The sequence below is a fragment of the Felis catus genome, chromosome A2 (assembly GCF_018350175.1).
Source record: "Felis catus isolate Fca126 chromosome A2, F.catus_Fca126_mat1.0, whole genome shotgun sequence".
In the NCBI taxonomy this organism is placed as follows: domain Eukaryota; kingdom Metazoa; phylum Chordata; class Mammalia; order Carnivora; family Felidae; genus Felis; species Felis catus.
In genome coordinates, this window is record NC_058369.1 from 13,805,766 (window position 1) to 13,827,163 (window position 21,398).

At 54.5% G+C, this 21,398-nt stretch overlaps 1 protein-coding gene and 1 long non-coding RNA gene across 2 annotated transcripts in view; both read right to left on the reverse strand.

The window, feature by feature from the left end:
- Positions 1 to 20,923, reverse strand: part of ELL (elongation factor for RNA polymerase II) — a 75,237-nt gene extending 54,314 nt beyond the window's left edge. Inside the window, exon 1 of the mRNA XM_003982080.6 lies at positions 20,746 to 20,923. Within this exon, the coding sequence (XP_003982129.1) occupies positions 20,746 to 20,880 (135 nt within the window). The 5' untranslated portion in view covers positions 20,881 to 20,923. The remainder of the gene's footprint in view (positions 1 to 20,745) is intronic.
- Positions 305 to 20,739, reverse strand: LOC109494912. The gene is made up of 2 exons (XR_006591597.1): positions 14,831 to 20,739; positions 305 to 460 (listed from the first exon to the last, which is right to left on the reverse strand). It is a non-coding gene; the product is annotated as an uncharacterized LOC109494912 (long non-coding RNA).
- Positions 20,924 to 21,398: the final 475 nt, after the last annotated feature.

The window sequence follows — 21,398 nt, forward strand, 5'->3', positions numbered from 1 at the left end:
GCACTTCGTGTGGCCCTGCACACAGTGGCCCTCCCTGGCTATCCCTGCTTCCAAGAGTCACCAGCTGTGAGTCTGAATGTGACATGTGTATGAACGGACTTTGGGAATCATCGGGGCCATCCCGAATCTGTTAGTATTTTCCAATTCACAAATGTTGCTTTAGCTTTTTCACTAATGTGTCACTGAGACAAGCTGGAGTAAACAAAAGACCCTGGAAGACAGCCTGAGAACACAGTCTGAGTGCTTCAAAGTCACCAGCCAGCTGGGTCCATGGTCATGCTCAAGAAAATGACAAATGGCTGGCTGGGTGCCAACTTCACACATTTAATTCACCAGAGCAGAACCTTGGAGTGAGCATCACTTATGGGGACCCGCCAGGACAACTTCCAGCCGCCGACGGAGGCCAAAAGTCACAGCAGGAGAGGTGATCTTGTTCCACGAGGAGCACGGTGGGTCCCACCTGGGAGAAGGAACAAACATGTGACGATGCCATCCTCACCCTCTGGACTGGCGCCCAGAGAGAAAACCGGGATCAAGCCACACTGGAGAAATCCCCGTTAAAAGACCAGCCAACGGGAAACAGCAATGAACACAGCATAGACCGAAAAGATAGTCGCAAGTAGCTAAAACACGAGACACCATCAGGAAGACAAAAACGAGAGTGAGGTAATCATTTTCGCCCAGCACCACCACAAAATTAGGAAGAATCAGATAATCTGGTGTGTAAGAGGAAGTGGGAAAGGCATGGTGGGGCTGGGGGTGGGGGATGGAAGAAGCACAACCCGCGGGGCAGCAGCTCAGAGCTGGGCCCTCCCCTGGGTTTGTAGGGTCAGGCTGGGCTAGTGGCCCATGCCAGGGGCCACTTGTTCAGACGAGGATGGACAGGAGTCACGGGGTGGGACCCACGAGCCTCAACAGGATGTGCATGACGAGCACCATCCTGCAGGTCTGGCTGGTGCCCAAGAGCGGTCACAGCATGTAAAAGCAAAATAAAGTCGGAAGCCACCGATCCAGAAAAGGAAGGTCCAATCGAATCCGCGGGCTCACAGCAAAGGCCTGGTGCGTGCGGCCCTCCCACACACACTCCGTCCTGGGGAGAGTCCTGGGCTCTGGGAATGTACCTCTCGATGGGTAAGAGAGTGGGGAGGCAGTGAGGGCCCTGATACTGGAGAGAAGACTTCCAAAGAAAGGCCCTCGGCAGTCAAGGAGGAGAGCACACCGGGGTCTGGACAACAGAGTTCCAGGTGCCCTGTGTGGGTGCTTTGGGCATGGGAGACACATGATCGCAATCACTCACCGCCACTGTAAGCATCCCCCAGGGGCACCGAGTCGCACTGCTGCCCAGCTGGCCGAGACAAGGGGTTCATAACCGGCAGAAGGAGCCCTGTGTTAGGTCACCAAATGTCCCAGAGCTCTGTGGGATACGAAGGCCCCAGGAGTGGCCCCTATCGCTGTGGCTCAATATTCTCCATTAAGAGCGCACACTCTCGGTCCAGCCGGAGCTGAATGAGGGCTCTGGGACAGCAGGGGACCCTGGGAACAGGCACAGCCACCCGGGGGTGACGGGCCACAAGAACAGAGCACAGGCCCCATGGCTGTGGGTAGAGAGAGGCTTCCGGGAGCCATGACCACAGAGCTATCTATGCTGACAGAGCACTTTCTATATGGGCCACAGGCATGACAGGAGTGAGCCAGGAGGAGATGGAGGGATCGCAGGTGAGTGGGGCGAGGGGCACGGGCCCCTGAGGAGGGAGAGGTGCTCTGACTACAGCCTTTGACCCAGGCAGAATGACCAGCAAGCAGCAGGCACCCACCTCGACGTGTGCTGCGATGACAGTGCCATAGACAGGGCAGCCAGAAGCCAGACTGAGCTGGCTTCAGTCAATCCTGCAAGCAAGGACCACCACCCCCGCCACCACAGAAAATCTGTGACCAGCCAAATTAGGAGCAAATGTTTAGAGCTGAAAGGTTAAATGTCCCCACCGAGGACCTTCCGGTACCCTAAACATAGGAGCTCCCAAAAACCCCATCTTTGAAGGAAGACAAACCTTAGTGATGACATTTGCCACTTGTTAAATCAGAGTCCCAGGACATGGGGCATGCAGCACGGTCAGTGTTCTGTGAGGAAAACGGATGACCTTCATCTTTCTGCTTCTGAACCAACTTAGGGAAGAAGTTTTAGGCCCACAAATGCAGAATCCAAAAGCCCCTGCCTGGGGAAAGCACTCGGCAGCCTGGCAAGGTTTGCCAATGCCCAGGCACGAGCCCGGTCACTGGTAACAGATAGGCCAGGGCCCCAAGCAAATGGCCCTGATGCTGCTGTCCACGGCACCCCCATCACCCCTGCACGGGGAGCACCCTGCAGGGGAAGGCACTGCCCCGTGACCACACGAGGCCAAGAACTTGCCACTGGCCACCAGCTCCTGGGCAGAGTCAGGCCACACTGTAGGACTCCCTGGCCCCTACTCCTATCACTTACTTAATAAAGTGCCACTTTATACCTGGTTTTATTTGATAAAAAAGGGAAAAGGTAGCACGACAGGCCTAGGCCTACCACAGGGAAGGTGCTACGAGCCAGCCGTTCCAGACTGGGTCCAACCAGACTGTCCACTTGTGGGCCCACGCTGAGGCTCCAGGCAGCTTCAGAGGTGCCTTTATGGTGCGCTTTGTGAGGGAACACCACCATCCTGGGCTAAGATCCGGGGCAACACAAGCGAGAAGGACATGGAAGGGCTTTCTTTATGGAAAAGGAGTCTGGCAGAGCCAGAGAACAGCGAGTAAATCAGATATATAAGCATGGAGAGCCCCCCCCCCCCCCCCAAGGAGTTACAGCCACCAGGCTAGGGAGCTACCACGGGAGCCGAGCTGCCAGTATCCAGACCCGGTGCAAGACACCCGCCCTTGGAGCAACAGAGCAGACTGCACAAGGCTAGAGTTAGACCAGGAGACCGCACAGGACCTGCGTCCCTCTTGACATGGTCCCACCACAAGTTCATCTGATAATGGTTCACTATGCTCCTGTGTGCTACAGCAGCCCAGCTATGGCTGGGACAGAAGCAGGCAGACCTCTAGGGACATGTTGAGTGCTGGAGGGCACACGGAGCGGGGACCCTCTGACCCGAGATGACAAAGGAAGGGGCAGGGTGTAGGGTCGGGAAGACATGGAGGTAAAGCATTCCAGGTGTGGGCACAGGGCACTGTGTCCTGAAGCCCAGAAGCGTGTGGTGCCCTGTGGTGCAGCATGCCCCGGCCACCCTCCCCGTCCTCTCTGACCTGTCACCCTGACCGTGATGCTCAAGGAAGAGGTCCAGGCCGCTCCCTCAGCACATCCTCCCATGACTCCCCAGGGTACAGGCTCTTCCCCACCACCTGCCTGGGGCCCAGGAATGCCACTTTTCCTTCAGGTCCTGCCAAATATCCCTTCTCCAGGGACCTCTCCTGGCTGGTAGGTAGGATTAAAGCCCATGGGACTATCCCTCTTCACTTGGAACCATCAATGCCCAGCACAGGGTCAAGCACTGGAGGACTATTTGCTTACCTTGCTGTTATACCTGGGACCTGGCTGGAGTCTGGCCAAAGTTAAGGACACACACTCTGGGCCATCAGATGCCTAGGTCTGACTGGGACCCCACATGTAGACATCCCACTCACTCGCTCCCCACTGCCCAGGCTTCACCTGGCCTGCAGAGTCTGGGGAGGACTTGCCAGGTGGCCACAGCTCGTGGAAGGTATGCACAGACTGCTTTATTTCAGGCCCTGCATGATGGGTGCTCATCCGCTGTGCAGACAGGGCAGGCTGGCACAGGGGCTGAGGAAGGCTGGCCCCATAAGTGGGCACAGGACAGGAGGCTGGCTGCTCTGTTACACAACCTGCCTGTATGGGCTGACTGCTGCCACTCCTGTCCTGTTTTTTTAAACACAATCTTCTGACTCTTTGGGTTACCAAAATCTCCGCACACATCCTGAGTGGAAATGATGACATGAGGCTCGCTTTTCTAAATTTCCCCTAAATTTTCCATAGACTTCAGGATTCCTCCTGGACTCCGATGTAAAACTGCTATGCACATCTGATTTCTGCTGTGCTCATCTGTGGCTGGGGCAGGGAAAGGGGAAGCAGCTAGAGGCTCCAGAACCCTCAAGCCTGGAACCTGGCTTTCAGAACAGCAATGCTCATCTCCCCGGAACTGGCCAACTTGCAGAGCTCGGATTCTGGGCCCCCTGACGCCACCCGTCAAGCTTAAGGTGAGCTCAGCACCACCCACAGGGTGAATCGATAGGTTAAAAAGTAACGAGAAACACTAGCCCCAACTTGAAACAAACAAAGCTTTCCAGGCTGCATCCTGGCCAAGGCCCAGCCTTGAGTGCGTGTGAGCTGTGTCCCCACTCTCCTCTCTAACACACCCTGCGGGCTTCTTCTGAGAAATGCTACTGACTCCAGAAACCATCCACTGTGGGAAGCCTTCCACAGTGACCACTGAGTCCTGCCACCAACTTGTCAATAGGTCCTGGGGACTCACACAGACCCTGTAGCCTTGAGCAGCCAAGGAGTCGGTTGGCCAGGAGTCTATGATGCCTGTAACCCAGGAGACCCTCCACCCAGAGTTCCAATGGAGTGGCAAACTCCTGACTTTCCAAGACACCTCAGGCCTTAATTATTCTCCTGGATGGCTGGGGCTATGGCATGGACAGCCAGCCCCTTCTCCCCTGCTCCTCCCAGCCCCGTGTCCTGCTCTGAACTTGGCAGCCACCCAACCATATCAATATCAGTGAAGGTTTGGAAGCAATACAAGCTGTCCCCCACCCTGGCCATCGGCTGTTCAAGGGACAGCAGCTCAGATAGCCAGAACCTGTATCCAGGCCCACGGGGCACACACATGAACGCCAGGCAGGGGCAACATCCTGGGTCTGCAGCCTGTTTCAGCCCCGATTCTGACAATATGAGGTATCCTGTTCCACCACCCCAGGCCTGGGCCTTGCATCCCGCATCCTCCAGTGACCTCCCTGCAACACCCCCAAGCTCGTCCGCCCTGAGCTTCACAACAGCAGAGGGACGCCCACACCTGCAACACGTGGTGTGCTTGCTCTTAAATAGCTGAGCCCCAGGAATAGCACCAAGAGCCCCAAGAAGAGAACACAGAGGTGGTACCACATCTATTCAGACCAGCCACTCACCGAAGCTGAGCTGTGCCTAGCAGATCCCACACTTGGCAATCAATTCCTGTCACCCGAAAGCATGTGGACTCAATGAATTTACACAAGAGACCAAGACAAGAAAGAGGAGAGGCAGGTCACAGGAGCCACGTGAAGATCCCAGAACAAAGCGCGATTAGAGCCACTGTTCCGGGTGGGGCACAGACCCTGGTGAGTTGCCCTCCATCCCTGAGGAGAAAGCGGTCCAGCATCAGCCCCACTTCTGCTGACAGCCTGGGAGCCTTGCCCTGCATACTTGGGCACCAGTGAAACCCATTCACTGGCCACATTCTCACAGCCCAGGTTCACGGTGGTGGGGGAGCGGGGGCAGGGGGTGGGGAAGGGGAGGGTATTAACCTCATCTGCTCAGAGACAGGACCTTCCCCACAGAGATACCAGCCAGCAGAGCCAAAGGCAGGAAGGACCGGGGGCCACATAGCATCAATCCTACACTCTAAGCCAAAACCCGTCTAAGAATCCTTAACACAGCTCCACTTCCTGTCAGGAGGAACTGGCACAGATCACTGGGTCATGTGGCTCTGTGCACAAGGCTCCCCACCAGCAGGACCCTGTGCACAGGTAAGGGAGCCAGCCAGGCCTCGTCCCGACGCCAGAGCAAGCTGGAGACACGCTGAACACGGGCGACCAGTGCTGGCTGTCCTCATCCCACTTGCCAGATGCACTGAGAGCTGAGCACATCTCGCTGGAACAAGCAGACATCTGTGAGCGTCCAACACCAAAAATAGTGTGACCAGGGGAGGAAGGAACACACTCTTCTAGCTGTGACCTGCCTCTGCCTCACATATCTCCCCGCAGTCTCTCCACACTGGGATGTTCCCCACACGATCCTGCCCTCGGGTCTCCCCACCGCACAGCACCTCTGCCCCGCCCTGCAGCAGTTCAACAGTCCCACCGATTCTGAAAAAGGAGAGACGACACTGAAAGATAAGAGAAGATCATGCCATTTCTACTGATAGAAGCCAAGAACCCAGATACCGCAGGCCCTTGGCAGAGAGGCCTGACTGCCCTTCTCCAAGTCGTTTTTTTTTTTTTTAATGTTTATTTATTTTTGAGAGTGAGAGACAGAGACAGAGCATGAGTGGGGGAGGGGCAGAGAGAGAGGGAGACACAGAATCCGAAGCAGGCTCCAGACTCCGAGCTGTCAGCACAGAGCCTGGCATGGGGCTCGAACTCACAAACCGTGAGATCCTGACCTGAGCCGGAGTCGGATGCTCAACCGACTGAGCCACCCGGGCACCCCCCTTCTCCAGGTCTTTAGGGCTGCTGGTACCTAATTCAGAATCCATCTATAGATGATACTCATTCTGAGCTGAGAAAGCTCTGGAAGATTCACTGAGGCCCCCCGCCGCCTGTGGAAAGCTCACTCCTAGAGGACAGGAGATGCCTGCTGCTCACTGTCTCCTGTCACCTAGTTGCTCCTCATGCCACGAAACACACGTTCGAAAGACGCCCCAATGAACAACCAACCCCTGAGTACAATCCTCCCCTGGAAGATGACACTAGTCCCACTGTATCCCCAGGGACCTAAGGCTGAGGAGACAGAGGGAGGGGAGAGGGATGCTGCAGCCACAGCCGGACTCCAACGGCAGGCAGATGCCCGCCCTCCCACCTCTGCCAGGAACACCCGTGCTTGGCCCTTCCTGCCCAGGCTGCGCATGAATTGTGTTTCCAGAGTTCACCAGCAGGTCACAAGTAAAAAGGACAGGCCCACCAGAGGCTGTGCCAGTCTGGAGCTGTGCCCGAGAAAAGCTCCTGGGCAACCCAGGGATTTGCACGTGGAATGGGAAGCATTCCAAGTCTGCCTGAAACTGGGGTGGGAGGGAGGGTGCAGACAATCCTAGGGCAGACACCCTCAGGTTTGAGGTTCGATTTAATCTATGCTGACCGTGTATCCTCAGGTCAGTCACCATCGTCCAGGTGTCCCTTCAGTGAAATGAAGGGGCCAGACCAAAAGGACACTCCAAGATCTCAGTCCAGCCCTGAGACGTGACAGGAAGCCACAGCCCACGGGGGCGGCATGCCACAGCACAGGGGTCCAAGGTGTGAGCCCGGTCAGCACATTCTACTAGCACACGTAGTCCTCACGTCACACGCCCGTGCCAACACTTCAGACCAGCAGCTCTCAAGCGTTGTCTGTAAAGGGCCAGAGGATCAATCTCTTAGGTTTTGAGAACTAGACAATCTCCATCACAAAGACTCAACTGCTATCATACGGCAAAAGCAGCCTTAAATGATGCTCTGTTCCAAAAAAACTTTAGAAACACAGCCGGCAGGTTGCATTTGCCCCTTGGGTCATGGCTTACTAACTTCTTTCAGGCTGAAAGAAGAACATGCCACAGGGGCCCCTAGGAGGCTCAGTTGGTTAAGCGCCCAACTCTTGATTGCGGCTCAAGTCATGATCTCACAGTTCGTGAGAGCGAGCCCTGTGTCGGGCTCTGTGCTGACAGCGTGGCGCCTGCTTGGAATTCTCTCTCTGTCCCTCTCTCTTTGCCCCTCCCCACTTGCGCACATGTGCCCTCTCTCTTTCTCTCTCTCAAATAAACTTTTGAAAAAATGCCGCAACAGTCTACTTCGTTGGCATCCTTATCCAATTCTGTTCACCTCCTATGGCAGCAAATATGCCAGAGGCCTTGGTTTTGGAGGCTAGCAGCTACAACAGCAACACTGGGCACAGCAGACCTCAGCTTCCTTGAGGACAAGAGGCCCACTATCACTAATGGTACAGAAAACAGAGCAGCCAGGATGGGGACAAGGCATGGGATCCCTGTCAGGACCTGGAGAACAATGTAGCGGGGAGGTTATAGGCAGGAGGTGCCCACGTCAAGGGGAAGGCCATGCTAAGCTAATGCCCCACCCCCAGCTACTGCACACTGAGCTGTCCTGACTTCATTCAGTGGGCATTCTGCTTGCTGTAAGTGTTGCTCTAGGTCCCTTAAATCATCCCCTCCAGATGCGGGGAGAACCACAAGGTCCATATCAGGAAGCTGATTTTCCTCCAAAAAGTCACTGTCCAGGAAAAAAAGGGGGGGGGGGGGGAGGAACCTTCCAATCCACTTATCCTCAGGCCAATGGCAGGAGGCGAGGCTAGTCTAAGCTCTCTGGGTCCCAGCGGTACCACCCCCCACAAAGAAGAGCAGCATGAAGGGTGGCTGTCTCAGCCCGGCCCCTCGCCCCGCCTCTGATCAGCCTATGCTTAACTGTAGGGCCTGAAAGCAAGTGTGGGGCCCTAGGCCCATGTGCACATCCCGTAAGCAGAAGGGGAGGCGCCAGCAGGACAGGGGCAGGGAGTCCCGCCTCCACAGCTGGAAGCCCTGAGGCAAGTGGACTGCATCTGCCCACAGGGTCAGAGAAAACACCGCTCCTCCTTAAGCACTACTGGCACAGGCCCCAGCCCTGAGGCCAAGCCAAAGGCAGGAGCAAAGGCAGCAGCATAGTCCCCTACCTGTCCACCACCCCCCAGAGGGCAGGGAACACCCAACCCGAGGGGCCTCCAGGCCATTTCCTACCTGGAAGAAAGCCCATTTTCCACAAGTCACTTTTTGATTCAATGTGGAACTGAAAGAACTAAATTCACCAAAGGAGGGATTCTGCCCCATCTGAGCTCATGGCCAGGGAAGGGCCCGGCAGCCTCAGGTGCCACAGGGTGGAGCCCAACCTTGCCAATGTCCCTCAGGGCCTCTGTTTGGTTTGGGGACCGGAACACAGACGTCGTGCCACTGGGAGGGCTGGGAGGTGGTGACAGTTTCCTTGGCCTCGCTGCCATCTACACCCAGGTGACCCTGATCAAGATCCTCAGGCAGGACCCGAAGCTAGCCCAAGCCCACCTCAAGTGTGAGAGCCAACATGACCCAATTCCCTGGGGTCAGGTTCTCTGTCACCTGCGATAAGGGGACTCCTGAGCCCATCAGTGGTCCAGCAGGCGTCAGAAGCCCCATAGACCCAAACTCTCGTTGGAGACCCATCAGTATAGCTACTATCAAAACAAACACACACACACACACACACACACACACACACACACACACACACAATCCAGAAAATACCAAGTGTTGGTGAGGATGGTTGGCTGAAGAAATTGGAACTCTTATACACTGCTGGTGGGAATGTGAAATAGTGCAGTCGCTGTGGAAAACGGCTTGGCAGTTTTTCAAAAAGTTAAACATAGAATTACCATATGATCCAGCAACTCAACTTCTGGATATATACTCAAAAGAACTAAAAACAGGAACTCAAGTGAAATAAATCAGAGAAAGACAAATACTGTAAGGTCTCATTTATATGTGGGATCCTAAAAAAGAAAAGAAAAAAGACAAACCCGCAAAAAGAGATCAGACTTGTGGTCACCAGAGGCAGGGAGTGGGGGAAGAAAAACTGGAGGAAGGGGGGGGGTCAAAAGGTGCAAACTTCCACTTATAAAATAAATGAGCACTAGAGATGTAATCTATGACATGGGGACTACAGCTAACAGTGCTGTTATGATATACAGAGAAGTTGCTAGGAGGGTAGATCTTAAGATTTCTTATCATTAAGAAACAACTCTTTTTTTTTTTTTTTTGTATCCATATGAGATGAGAAATGTGAACTCAATTTGCTGTGGTCATCATCTCACGATATGGGTCAGTCATGTTACTATTCTGTACACCTTAATCGTATACGGCGCCAGATGTCAATTATATCTCAATAAAACTGAGAGGAAAAAGGGGGGGGGGAAGCAGAGCCTCAAACAGATGTTTGTACACCAATGTTCACAGCAGCACTATTTACAGCAGCCAAGAGGTATAAACAACCCAGTATCCATCAACAGACCACTGGATAAACAAAATGTGGTATATCCATACGATGGAATATTATTCAGCCTTAAAAGGGAAGGAAACTGGCACAGGCTACAACATGAATGAACCTTGAACACCATGAAAGAAATGAGTCATAAAAGGACAAATACCAGGGCGTCCAGCTGGCTCAGTTGCAAGAGCATGCAACTCTTGATCTTGGGGTCATGAGTTCAAGCCCCATGTTGGGTGCAAAGATTACTTACTTACATAAACAAACAAACTAAAAAAAATCTAAAAGGACAAATGCCATATGATCTCACTTAAATGAGATCACAAAAGTTATCAAATTCATAGAGACAGAAACTAGAATGGTGGGTGCCAGGGGCTAAGGGAGGGGAATTAGTTTTTAATGGGGACAGAGTTTCAATTTGGGAAGATGGGAAAGTTCTGGAGCTGGATGGTGATGATGGCTGCACACACACTTGATATCACTAATCTGTACACTCAAAAATGGTTAAAAAGCGAAAAAAATGGTTAAGATGGTAATTTTATGTTATGTGCATCTCACCACAACTTTTAAAAAACATTTACTTATTTTTGAGAGAGCACAAGCAGGGGAGGGGCAGAGAGAAGGGGACAGAAGATCCCAAGCTGGCTCTGCACTGACAGCAGTGAGCCCGATGTGGGGCTTGAACTCACAAATCACGAGATGATGACCTGAGCCAAGATCAGGTGCTCAACTGACTGAACCACCCAGGTACCCCTCACCACAATTTCTTTTTAAAAGGCTCCAAGAGGTCCCAGGTAAAGACTCTCGCTGATTGGTTGGAGCACTCCCAAGGCCTCCCTTGACCATGGCCTGTCACAGGATGGAATCCCCCAGAGAAAACGCTTGTCCACGGAGTGGAGTGAAATCAGCGTGGAGTCAGCCCCCCGACACTGACCCTAGACAGGGGCTGGAGCTCGTCTACACCCACACAGGCCACTGTAGTCACAACTGCTTAGTCGGCTAGATGATGAAATTAACCCCAACTTCCTGCCGGGGCATCCCTTACCTCCACACCCTCCAGCTGCCCCATCACCCCAGCCTCCCTCCTGTGGCCAGCCTCTTAGATCTCACGCAGACTTCAGCAATCTCAGCCTCTTCCCGTATGGTTCCAACTGCTCCGCTTCCCACGGCACCTCCTGCCCACAGCCCGCTGTGTTTCTCCCTCCCAGTAGTCATCGCCCATGGGCACCACTACCATGCTCTCAGTGGGCCTCCCCCATAGAGATGTGAGGGCCTCGGGGCATGCCTGGCTAGCCTGCCCACCACGAAGCCCCCGAGCCCAGAATGGCACCTGGCCTGCCTCGGCCCACCAGCAGATCCCAAGTCAGTCTGATAAAAAGAACATCAAAGCCACATGCACCTGTCCAAGTGAGGGTTGTGGTGGGCCGGTCCCCCCATCAGAAAGAGGTCTAGGGGCACAGGGAAAAGTAAGGGGAAGCCCCTTGTTATTCGGCCTTACACACTGGGGCTCCACTTGCCCAGACTGGATGATGGAGGAAACAGGGCCCGCACCTCCCATCCCTGGGGAACAGCATTCTCCTGGGGAGAGGGGCTTGGCCTCTTGAGACTGCCCTCATGTCACTCCCCAACAGCCACGAGCCGGCATGCAACCTGAAGGCAAAGATGGGGCCACCGCACCCAGAGCTCTGGGCCCGACTCCTCATACTCCGTTGGCAGAGGCCGCCAGCCTGGTGGGCTCAGCAGGCACCCTTGGGCCTGGTCAGAAGTCTCTCCGGAAGCTCAGCCAGCACCTCATGCCTCTCCTCTGCTGTGCGGCCCCTGCCCACTGCCCGCTCCACCATCACCACCTGCTGAGGCTGCCCAAGGCGGGATGGAGAAGAGGGACACGCAGAGGGGCCCAGCTCCCTCAACACAGTGGGGTCGGCTCCGTGGCAGGAAAACTGCTAAAAAATCTGGGGAAAGTCATTTCCTCATTTAAAAAAGAAACCCTTAACGATAGAGACAAACGAGTGGATATTTTAAATTCTTAAAGGCCTCACATTCTCAGGTCATTTGTGGTACACTGACACATGCATATACACAGGGGGGCGGAATGGACTGGACACAATGGAATGACAGGACCATCTGACCCAGCTGCTCACTACTATCTCAGGTGACGCTTCAACCCAGGGAAACTGAGGCTCAAGAGGAAGCCTGGATTCCCAGGCTGTTAACAGGAGCCAGCTAGAGCCAGTCCACCTGACCCCAACTCCCGCTCCTCAGCATCCTTGGAGGGAGGCACCTTCTTATTAAGACACCTTCCCTACATGTCTAAGATGGACACGGGGACAGCAAGGCAAACAGTGAGGCGCTGACACCCACTGACAGCCTGAGGTAGGAGCAGAGTTAGCTGGAAGGGCACACATTCAAGGAAGGTGTCCCCGGGTTGAGCCTCATTTTCCCCTTCTGAGGAACAGTGAGAACACTCGAAACAACCCAAAGGCGCAGTAGATTAACCACGGCCCCCAGTCAGAGGCAGTTCATTAACTCCTCAAAGACGGGGTAATCCAAGGCTACCTGTTCCACAGCACATTTGAGAATGCTGGGAAGTGGTAAGTGGGCACAAGGCCCTTGAGCCAACTTTCTCTAGGCTTTAGACAGCATCACCTGTCCTCCATCCAGCCTTGGCTCCCCCAGTATCCAGAGCACCCACTCTCCAGAAACTGGTCAACACCAGCACAATAAGGGAAACCTGGCATGCAGCTACCCCTGAGCAAAGAACATAATCCAAGAACTGGGACCAAAAAAAAAAAAAAAAAACCAAAAAAAAAGGCTGCTGGCTTCCAGAGCTGCCACATCAGTTCAAAACACCTTCCACACCTTCCAATCACACTCAGGACATTTAAAAAAAATCACGTGACATCCACATCTGGGTACAAAAGCGGCAACCCAGGGGCACCTGCGTGGCTCAATCGGTTAAGCATCCAACTTCAGCTCAGGTCACCATCTCACAGTTGGTGAGTTCAAGCCCTGCATCGGGCTCTCTGCTGTCAGTGCAGACTCCACTTTGAATCCTCTGTCTCCCTCTCTCTCTGACCCTCCCCTGCTCATTCTCTCTCTCTCTCTCTCTAATAAATAAACATTAAAAAAAACAAACAAAGCGGGGCGCCTGGGTGGCGCAGTCGGTTAAGCGTCCGACTTCAGCCAGGTCACAATCTTGCGGTCCGTGAGTTCGAGCCCCGCGTCGGGCTCTGGGCTGATGGCTCAGAGCCTGGAGCCTGTTTCCGTTTCTGTGTCTCCCTCTCTCTCTGCCCCTCGCCCGTTCATGCTCTGTCTCTCTCTGTCCCAAAAATAAATAAATGTTGAAAAAAAAATTAAAAAAAAAATAATAAAATATAAATAAATAAAAAATAAAAAATAAATAAAAAAACAAACAAAGCACAGTAGCTCCTCGTTCTCTCTTTAAAAGCAACCCAGAAAGATGTAGGCTCTGCAGCCAACACCAACAGGGCAGCGTATATGCATCTGCCACCTTAGCCCTCGACGTTAATGACAATGATATGCACCCACCACAGACCTGCAGCAGCCCTTGGATCAGCCACTCTTATCCTTCCTCCGGCCCAGAATCACTCCAGAGGCGACCGTCAACATCTTTTCAAGCCACACATAACCTGACTCTCACAAACCCAGCGCAGGCATCACAATAAAGCTGAGCGCATGACGATGTTTCTGCCACCCGGCAGAAATCGGGAAACGTTAGAAACGTCCACCTCCCAGGGGCGCCTGGGTGGCTCAGTCGGTTAAGCGTCCGACTTCGGCTCAGGTCACTATCTCATGGTCCGTGAGTTCGAGCCCCGCATCGGGCTCTGGGCTGATGGCTCAGAGCCTGGAGCCTGCTTCCGATTCTGTGTCTCCCTCTCTCTCTGCCCCTCCCCCATTCATGTTCTGTCTCTCTCTGTCTCAAAAATAAATAAAAACGTTAAAAAAAAAATTAAAAAAAAAAAAAAAAAGAAACGTCCACCTCCCCAGCTAGCCACGGCTGGCTGCCCAAATACTTCCCACATCTGTCCTGTTGCCCGTTCCCCTGTGCCACCCCGGCTCAGGCCCTTAGAACCTCCATTCCATCCCCGGCCTCTCGCCTCTAGCCCTGCTGTCCCTGACCATCCACTCCCACAGCCCAGACCACATCTCTCCCAAGCCTCGATTTCAACATGCAAAAGTTGTACCACTCAGCCACACGCAGCCTCAGGCTCCACTCTGCTGTGCAGGCACACCAGGGGTGCCCCTCACTGCACTTCAGCGCTTCTGCACAGCCCTCAGCAGGGGACAGCAGACAGGGCTCCCAGCACACAGGAATCCCCAGGATCGGTGTGGTGCCCCAAACACGGTACCCGAGGAATACTGATCCGTTAGGGTGCACACAGCAAGGGAGATGCAGTCACTACAAAGTAAAGCCTACAGCCACGTTGAATAACACAGCTAATATAGTGTCGGGAAGAAACAAGATCTAATATCTTAAGAGGACATCACTATGATGATGAGGTGCCCAGACGCAAGACAGAGGAAGGCACCAAGGTGTCAACAACAGAGATGGCCTTGGCCCATGGGAACAGGAAGTCGCTCCGTTCAGATATTTTGCAAGTTTTCTATGCTGAGCTATACTCCTTTTATACTGAACTTTTCAACTTGTGTTACTTTTTTTTTTTTATGTTGTATTTATTTTTGAAAGAGAGACAAAGAGAGGGCACACGTGTGAGCAGGGGAGAAAGGGGGGCCGAGAGAGAGAAGGGGTCAGAGGATCCAAAGCGGGCTCTGCACTGACAGCAGCGAGCTCAGTATGGGGCTTGAACTCACAAACCTCGAGATCATGACCTGCGTCGAAGACGGCCGCTCAACCAACTGAGCCATCCAGGTGTCCCTCAACACGTGTTACTTTTAAATAGGAGTTCCATGACCCCATGAACTTGACAAACATGAGAGGCCCCCTCCCCTCCAGAAGGGCTGCAGGGAGTCACCAACATGCCCTGACCTGGTGACTCAGCCAAGAAAGAGCTGCATCACAATGGCCAGGGAGGGACCTAGACCAGAGAATATAATTAGCATCAGACTCCAATGCAGCCACTTGGTGTGGAGACAGGAGGTCTCTCACTGGATGGTTAATTTGGACACCAGCTTTTCTGTTAAAAAGTAAAGTGATAAAACAACTACATACTATAGTTGTCTGTCACTCACTGCACCTACAGGTCAGAGGTCACTTGGGGGGACTGTTCTCAAAAGCATCCCTTTGGGCACTTGGTTGACTGTGGAGCGGCCACATATCACCGGAGGTAAGATCTCAGACAACTCCAGGTTGTGCTCGTCACAGACCCAAGAGAAACTCATAAAGACAGGGGCAGGGGAGCAAGGCCCTAAAAATGAAGGACTCAAAGGAGGCCAAACCCCACAGGCATGGATTGGCAGCCTGGGCCTGGCCAGGCTGCATCAGGCAGGGCTGCTGCCACATGAGAAGGAGACTTCCTGAAACCAGCGTCTGCTCCAGAACCAGTTACTCGGAACAGGGGAAGCAGTGTTATTGTCAAAGACACTCCAGAGATGTCACAATCTGGCTATGATGTCAAAACTACTTCAAGGGTGATGAACTCTGGCCTTGCGATGAGTCAACAGAGGGTGGGTTTCTGCCAAGCAGCCTGCTGTTTACACACAATCACCACAGTCACCGTGGTGGTGGTGGCAGGAACAGCGCGCAAGCCAGAAGCCTAGTCAAGGGTCACAGTGGCCGAGGCGGGGCCCGGCCCCTCCCCACAATCTCACTGGCCGCCCGCAGAAACTTCTATCCCTTGCCCCCACACCCTGGGTCATTCACACATCCTGTCACAGCACCTATGAGACAAGAGCCTTCTAGGAAGGATTCACCCACCCACAACTATCAAGAGCGTACTTTGAAATACACAAGTAAACTGAACCCCTACAGCCAGAGGGCAGGAGACAGGAAGCGGTGCTCGGGACACCAACAGGCCGGCCCGATCCACCTGGCCCGGCCTGCCAGGCCACCTCCCTTCAGAGGGGGCAGAGCTTGGAGCCATCCCAAGCTGGTTCTCAGCCCCATCCCAGTTGGGAAATTCCTTCCGGTGACTTGACCTCCTCCGTTCCCATTTCCTCACCTGACAAGTGGGAACCACTCCCCGCCACAGGCCTGACAGATGGGGGTGAGATAAAGTAACGTGTGCAGCTCGGGCCAGCGCTGGCGTGTGGCCGGTGAGCCACAGGTGTTGGTTGTCACCATCTTTAGGCTTTCTCAGGGCAGGGGGCACAGTACAGTCACAGTGACAACCTCAGGAATTCGCATGGCCATTCATGTCACCCGTGCTTGCAGGAGTCCAGAGCGCTGGCATTTAACTAGAACTGGAGACCGTGGTGGGATCCCCTTTCATAGTTGCATCCCAGTGGCTCAAACTCCCTCCCAACTCAAGAGGCAGCCTGGGCCAGAGGACAATCCAAGTGATCTTGGGCAGGTGGCCGATGACCCTCTGGGTGCCAACGGCCCTCAAAGGCATAGTGGGAACAATCAGCTAGCCTTCCAGCCAAGGTTGTCAAGAAGATGACAGGAGCCTGGACAAAGGACTTAGAGGGGCCTGGCCCATAGCCAAGAGGGGCAGCACCAGCTATTTCTGAAGACGGCTGGTCTGAAAAGCAGACAGAGCTGGCAAGAAGCTGTCCTGCTTAGGGCTAGGTGGGCACCCCCAGAAAGGGGAGACAAGCTTACTTCCCGGGGCCTCGCTGTGGGAGGGGAACAGAGGCTAAATTAAGGCTCCTCCTGCCACCAGTGCCCGAGCTGACATCCACACAGCCGCCCCCTTAGCAGCAGGCGAGCAGCCCCCAGCACAGCTCTAGAACAGTCATGGAGTATTTGCGGCAGGCCTCCTGCATGTCCTCTCCCCACACACCCTTCCCCAGGACAGAGCCCTGGCAGCTGTCCTCCATGCCCCAACACCCTCCCCAGTCTCTTGTGTCTCAAGGCTTGAAGGCAGCGTGCCTGGAACCCCCAGCCCTCCCTACACAGGATCCCTCACCCAGAGACCTCAGCCCTGGCATCACCTCGAAGCACCTCTCTCAATCAGCACCCTTTTACACCACCCCACAGCATCACATCATCCCATTTTATTTCCTTCCTACTGCTGGCGGCTGTCAAGTTCTTTGTGCCCATTTCTGTGCTGTCTTGTTCACTATTATATGCCTCCTGCCTCCAGAATGTCAGCTCATGACACTAGAGGCCCATCTCGGTCACTTCGGAACATACAGCCCCTGAGCAGTAGCCCTGTGCAAACCAGCTGCTCAATCAGATTTGGGTGGATGCAGGAACCCAGGCTCCCTGCCTCCCACAAAGTCTATTCAAACCTCCAGGTGGGAACCAGCTCTGGGTACAAGTACCAAGTGCTGAGAACAGGGAGGAGGGAGGTTAGGGGTGTTAGGGCTGCACTGATGGCCACACACATGTCAACAGAATCCTCACAGCCTGAAGAGAAGAAGGAGCCAGAGCTGAGAGAGGGCAGGGCACTGGGACCCTCACAGCCCTGACAGAAGGATCTGGAACTGGGAGGGGTTGGGTACTGGGACCCTCACAGTCTTGAGGAGAAAGATCTAGAGCTCAGACATGGCCAGACACTAGGAACCTCCCAGCTAAGAGAAGAAGAATCCAGAGCTCAAAAAAGAGTCGGGCAGTAGGACCTTGCAACCCTGCAAGAAGAAAGAGTGAGAGCTGGGAAGGGTCAGATACTGGAATATGCACAGTCCTGAGGACAAGAAGGATCCAGAGCTGGGAGAGGATCAGGCACCGGAATCCTCATAGCCCCAAAGGGGAGGAATCTTGACTGGGAGGGGTCACTCACTAGCCCAAGGCCTCAAGCGGGTAGAACCAAGATTCAAACTCAGATAGACTACAATCTTCAGGCATCTGGAGCCCCTCCCTGGGTCCTCAATTTTTCCTTAACGACAATATGCTCCTCTCCACCAAGGAGCTTATAAACCAGGAGAGAAGGTCACCCAGCAACAGAAATACCCAGGTGGTTGAGGCAGGTGCCCCAAGGAGGGTCACTTCCTCAGAGTGGCCAGGGAACACTTCTCTAAGCCGGTGCATGATGCTATCTTGGAAGGATGGATCTATACCTCCGCCCTCTTCTCTCCCAGAAGTAGCCCCCAGTGAAATGGGAGATCTACAGGCATAGCTGCCTCGGGACTCACTCGAGTTTTTATATTCAAGAAGAAGCTTCACGAAGCCTAAGTCTAGACGGTGGCAGCCGTGTATATTACCTTCTGCTACATTCCAGACTGGCCACTAGGTCTACACAAAGGCAGCTCACACTCCACACCCCTCTGGAGAGAGAAACCATGGGGGACTTCTATACTCAGGCTCCTCCAACAGCTAGGATTACAGGCTCTCTTTGGCCAGAGAGAAAATTTCGCAGTAACTTCCTCTCCAGTCCCCTGCCACATCTGAGTCTGTGAAAGTCTCTTTGCAATTAAAAGTAAAAATAAAAACCCTCTCCACAAGTTGCTATTGACAAACCATATAATAACCACAGTGCTACAGAATAGAAAACTCCAGACACTATTGACAACTGCACATAAGAGGTTTTGTTAGTAACCCCTACACTTCTCCGGTCGCACAGACCAGTTCTTCAAGTCACCGTCCCCATGCCCACCACCCAAAAGCACCCAAGCCGCCCTGATTTTAGCTCAATCCTCTACAATGCCCAACAAGTAATATTAAATATGAAATTGCCAAGTAACTTAAATTATCAGTCAGCTTCCGAGAAAAACTCAAATTTGGGTCACCCTCAAAGTTTAGTCCAGCTGGCCTAGATGCCCCAACTGGCTTGGAGAAGTTCTTTGAGGGAGCCCCTCCTGGCTGATCAACACTGTCATACACAGTGTGCTTCGAAGCTGTGCTTCGAGGGGGATGAGCTAGAGTCTGTAGTTACCTTCACCCTCACATGAGGAAGATCCAGCTTGCTTAGGGGATGTAACCAACACCCTAAATTAAAAATAGCAGTATGACAGCATGAGGTGGACACATAGGCAGACCTTCCGGACAACTAGATCAAGCAAGGGCAGCATGGCAGGGAAGGCGGGGCTCTTAAGTGACCAGGTACCAAGTTCACCTTATTTACATGACTCATGAGCTCTCCCCCAGCTGTTTCGAGGAAAGCCCGCCTTCCTGCAGGACAAGTCAGAACTGCCTAGGGAAAAAGACTCCAGACTGGAATGCCACAAGGAAAGGAGACTTAAGCTGGACACAGTGTCCCCACCACCTCCTCCTCCTCACCTGCAAGGGCACCTTAGCCTCATCTTGAGGAATCCTTTTGACAAGGGGAGAACTCGCTCTTCTAAAAAAAAGAGACCTCTTCTGTGAATGGGAAACTGTGACACCAGGACAGGAAGGAAACTGCCCCCCAAAAAAAAAAAAAAAAAAAAAGTGGGAAGAAGCACGGGAAGGGTGGGCACCAGGAAAGTGGTGGGAACGTTAACAGGGGAAGAAATTCCCGGCTTAGCTAATGGTGCTGAACAAGTCTGGGGCAGGAAGAAAGCCACATTCCTTCCTAGTTAGTCTCTCTCCTCACCCGCCCTCGGCCCCCCCATTCCCAGTATACACAAACACACACACACACACACATGCACACATGGAGCAGGGCCTCCACGAGCCGGACACCAGACCCCTCCCCAGCCACTTTATGACTGCAAAGTCCCCACTTTCCAGGCAAGAGGAAAAGGGCTCCCAAGCCACTTCTCCTCCTCAGGTCCTGACCAGGCCGGGCACCTGCAACTTCTGTCCCAACACAGACGGAGGGCGCCATGACGCAAACAGAAATGGGAAGAAGCAAGTTTCTGATCAGGGTCCCAGATGTGCCCCCAGATCGGGCCTGAAAGAAGGTGCACTGCAGCCTCCCCCCAACCCACGCACACTGAGCCAGGTGGCAGAAGTGAAACGCCTCTAACTTCCCCAGATGGGCCCAAATCAGCCCCTGAGAAGTTTGAGAGTCAGCAGCTAGGTGCCCACAAAGGGCTCCCAGCCTGGGAAAGGCACCATGCCAGCGACCCCCCACATACACACCTTCTTCCCCCCCAAAACATTCCCACTCTCTAAAAACGTCCAGTAAGGCAGGGTCACCTGCGAGGAGTAGGGGAGTTGGAAACAAGCTGTCAGTTTCTGCCCAAACGCCCCTTCCCAAGAACCAACAGTGAGCCCAATTCCAAGGGCTCCATTGGTGTCAAAGCCGGCCCTCCCAATGAAAACACAGCTTCCCCACACAAACGGAACAGGATCTCCACAGGTGCCCCGACAGCGGTGCCCCACTGATCCACCCTGCCTGGCACCCAGACGGAGAAGCCCCAAGCTTCCCCTCCACCCTGTCCTCCGGCCAGGTGAACAGCTCAGTTCCTGCCCAGGTGCTGGGTGAGCCGGGAAAGGCTCTGGAGCCTCCGGGTGCCGACTTAGTCGCCCACCCCCACCCCCGGACCAGACGCGCGAGCTCCGGGTCCCTCGGCCGCCTCGGGCCGCCCGCCAGTGTCACCTCCCAGCGCCGTAAAGGAACGCAGTTCCCCGCGCTCCAAGCTGGACAGGTGCCCACCCCGCGACCTGTCGGCCCAGGGACCCGAGAACAGCACCCGGGACGCCGGACCCCGCGCCCCCAGGCCAGGACGCCTCCGCGAGGGGCGCGTGAGGCCGGCCTGCGCTTCGACTTCTCCGACGGCCGCGCCGGGCTCCACGCCGCTCACCTGGCTGGAGCGGTAGCTCTCGAAGGCCCTCAGGGCACTGTCGGTAAGCTTCACGTGGAACACAGACACCTTGCTGCCGTCGCTCACCCGCCCGCAGGACAGCCCGTAGCTCCGATCCTCCTTCAGCGCCGCCATCTTGCGACCATCGCTCCCCCGCCCCCCCTTCCCGGTTCCAGCGCCGGAGCGCCGGCCACGCCCCGCCCCGCCGCCCGCTGACGCGCTGCATTATTCATGAGACGCGGCTGGCCACACCCCCTCTGGATCTAGCGAGGCCCACAGTAGCCTCTGCACGGCCGGCCGACTGCTGCATTATTCATGAACGCAGCTGGTCGCGCCCCCTGTGGGCCTGGCGAAGCTCACAGTCACCGCCCCAGGTGCTGTATATTCATGAAGTGTGGATGGCCCCACCTCTCAAGGCCCCGGAGAGGGTCACTTCCGTGCCCGGACTCCGCCCCGACACGCGCACCCCTCCAGGCCCCGCCTCAATATACATTATTCATGACCCTGACTCAGCCAGGCCGGCCGAAGCCACGCCTCACTGGCCGCTGACGTGATGCATTATTTATGAAGTCGCGCCAACCCTACCGCCTTTGGTTTCTGTTGAGAGCGGTAGCCTGTGCGTGAAGGGGGCGGGGCCGGTGCAAAACACGTGG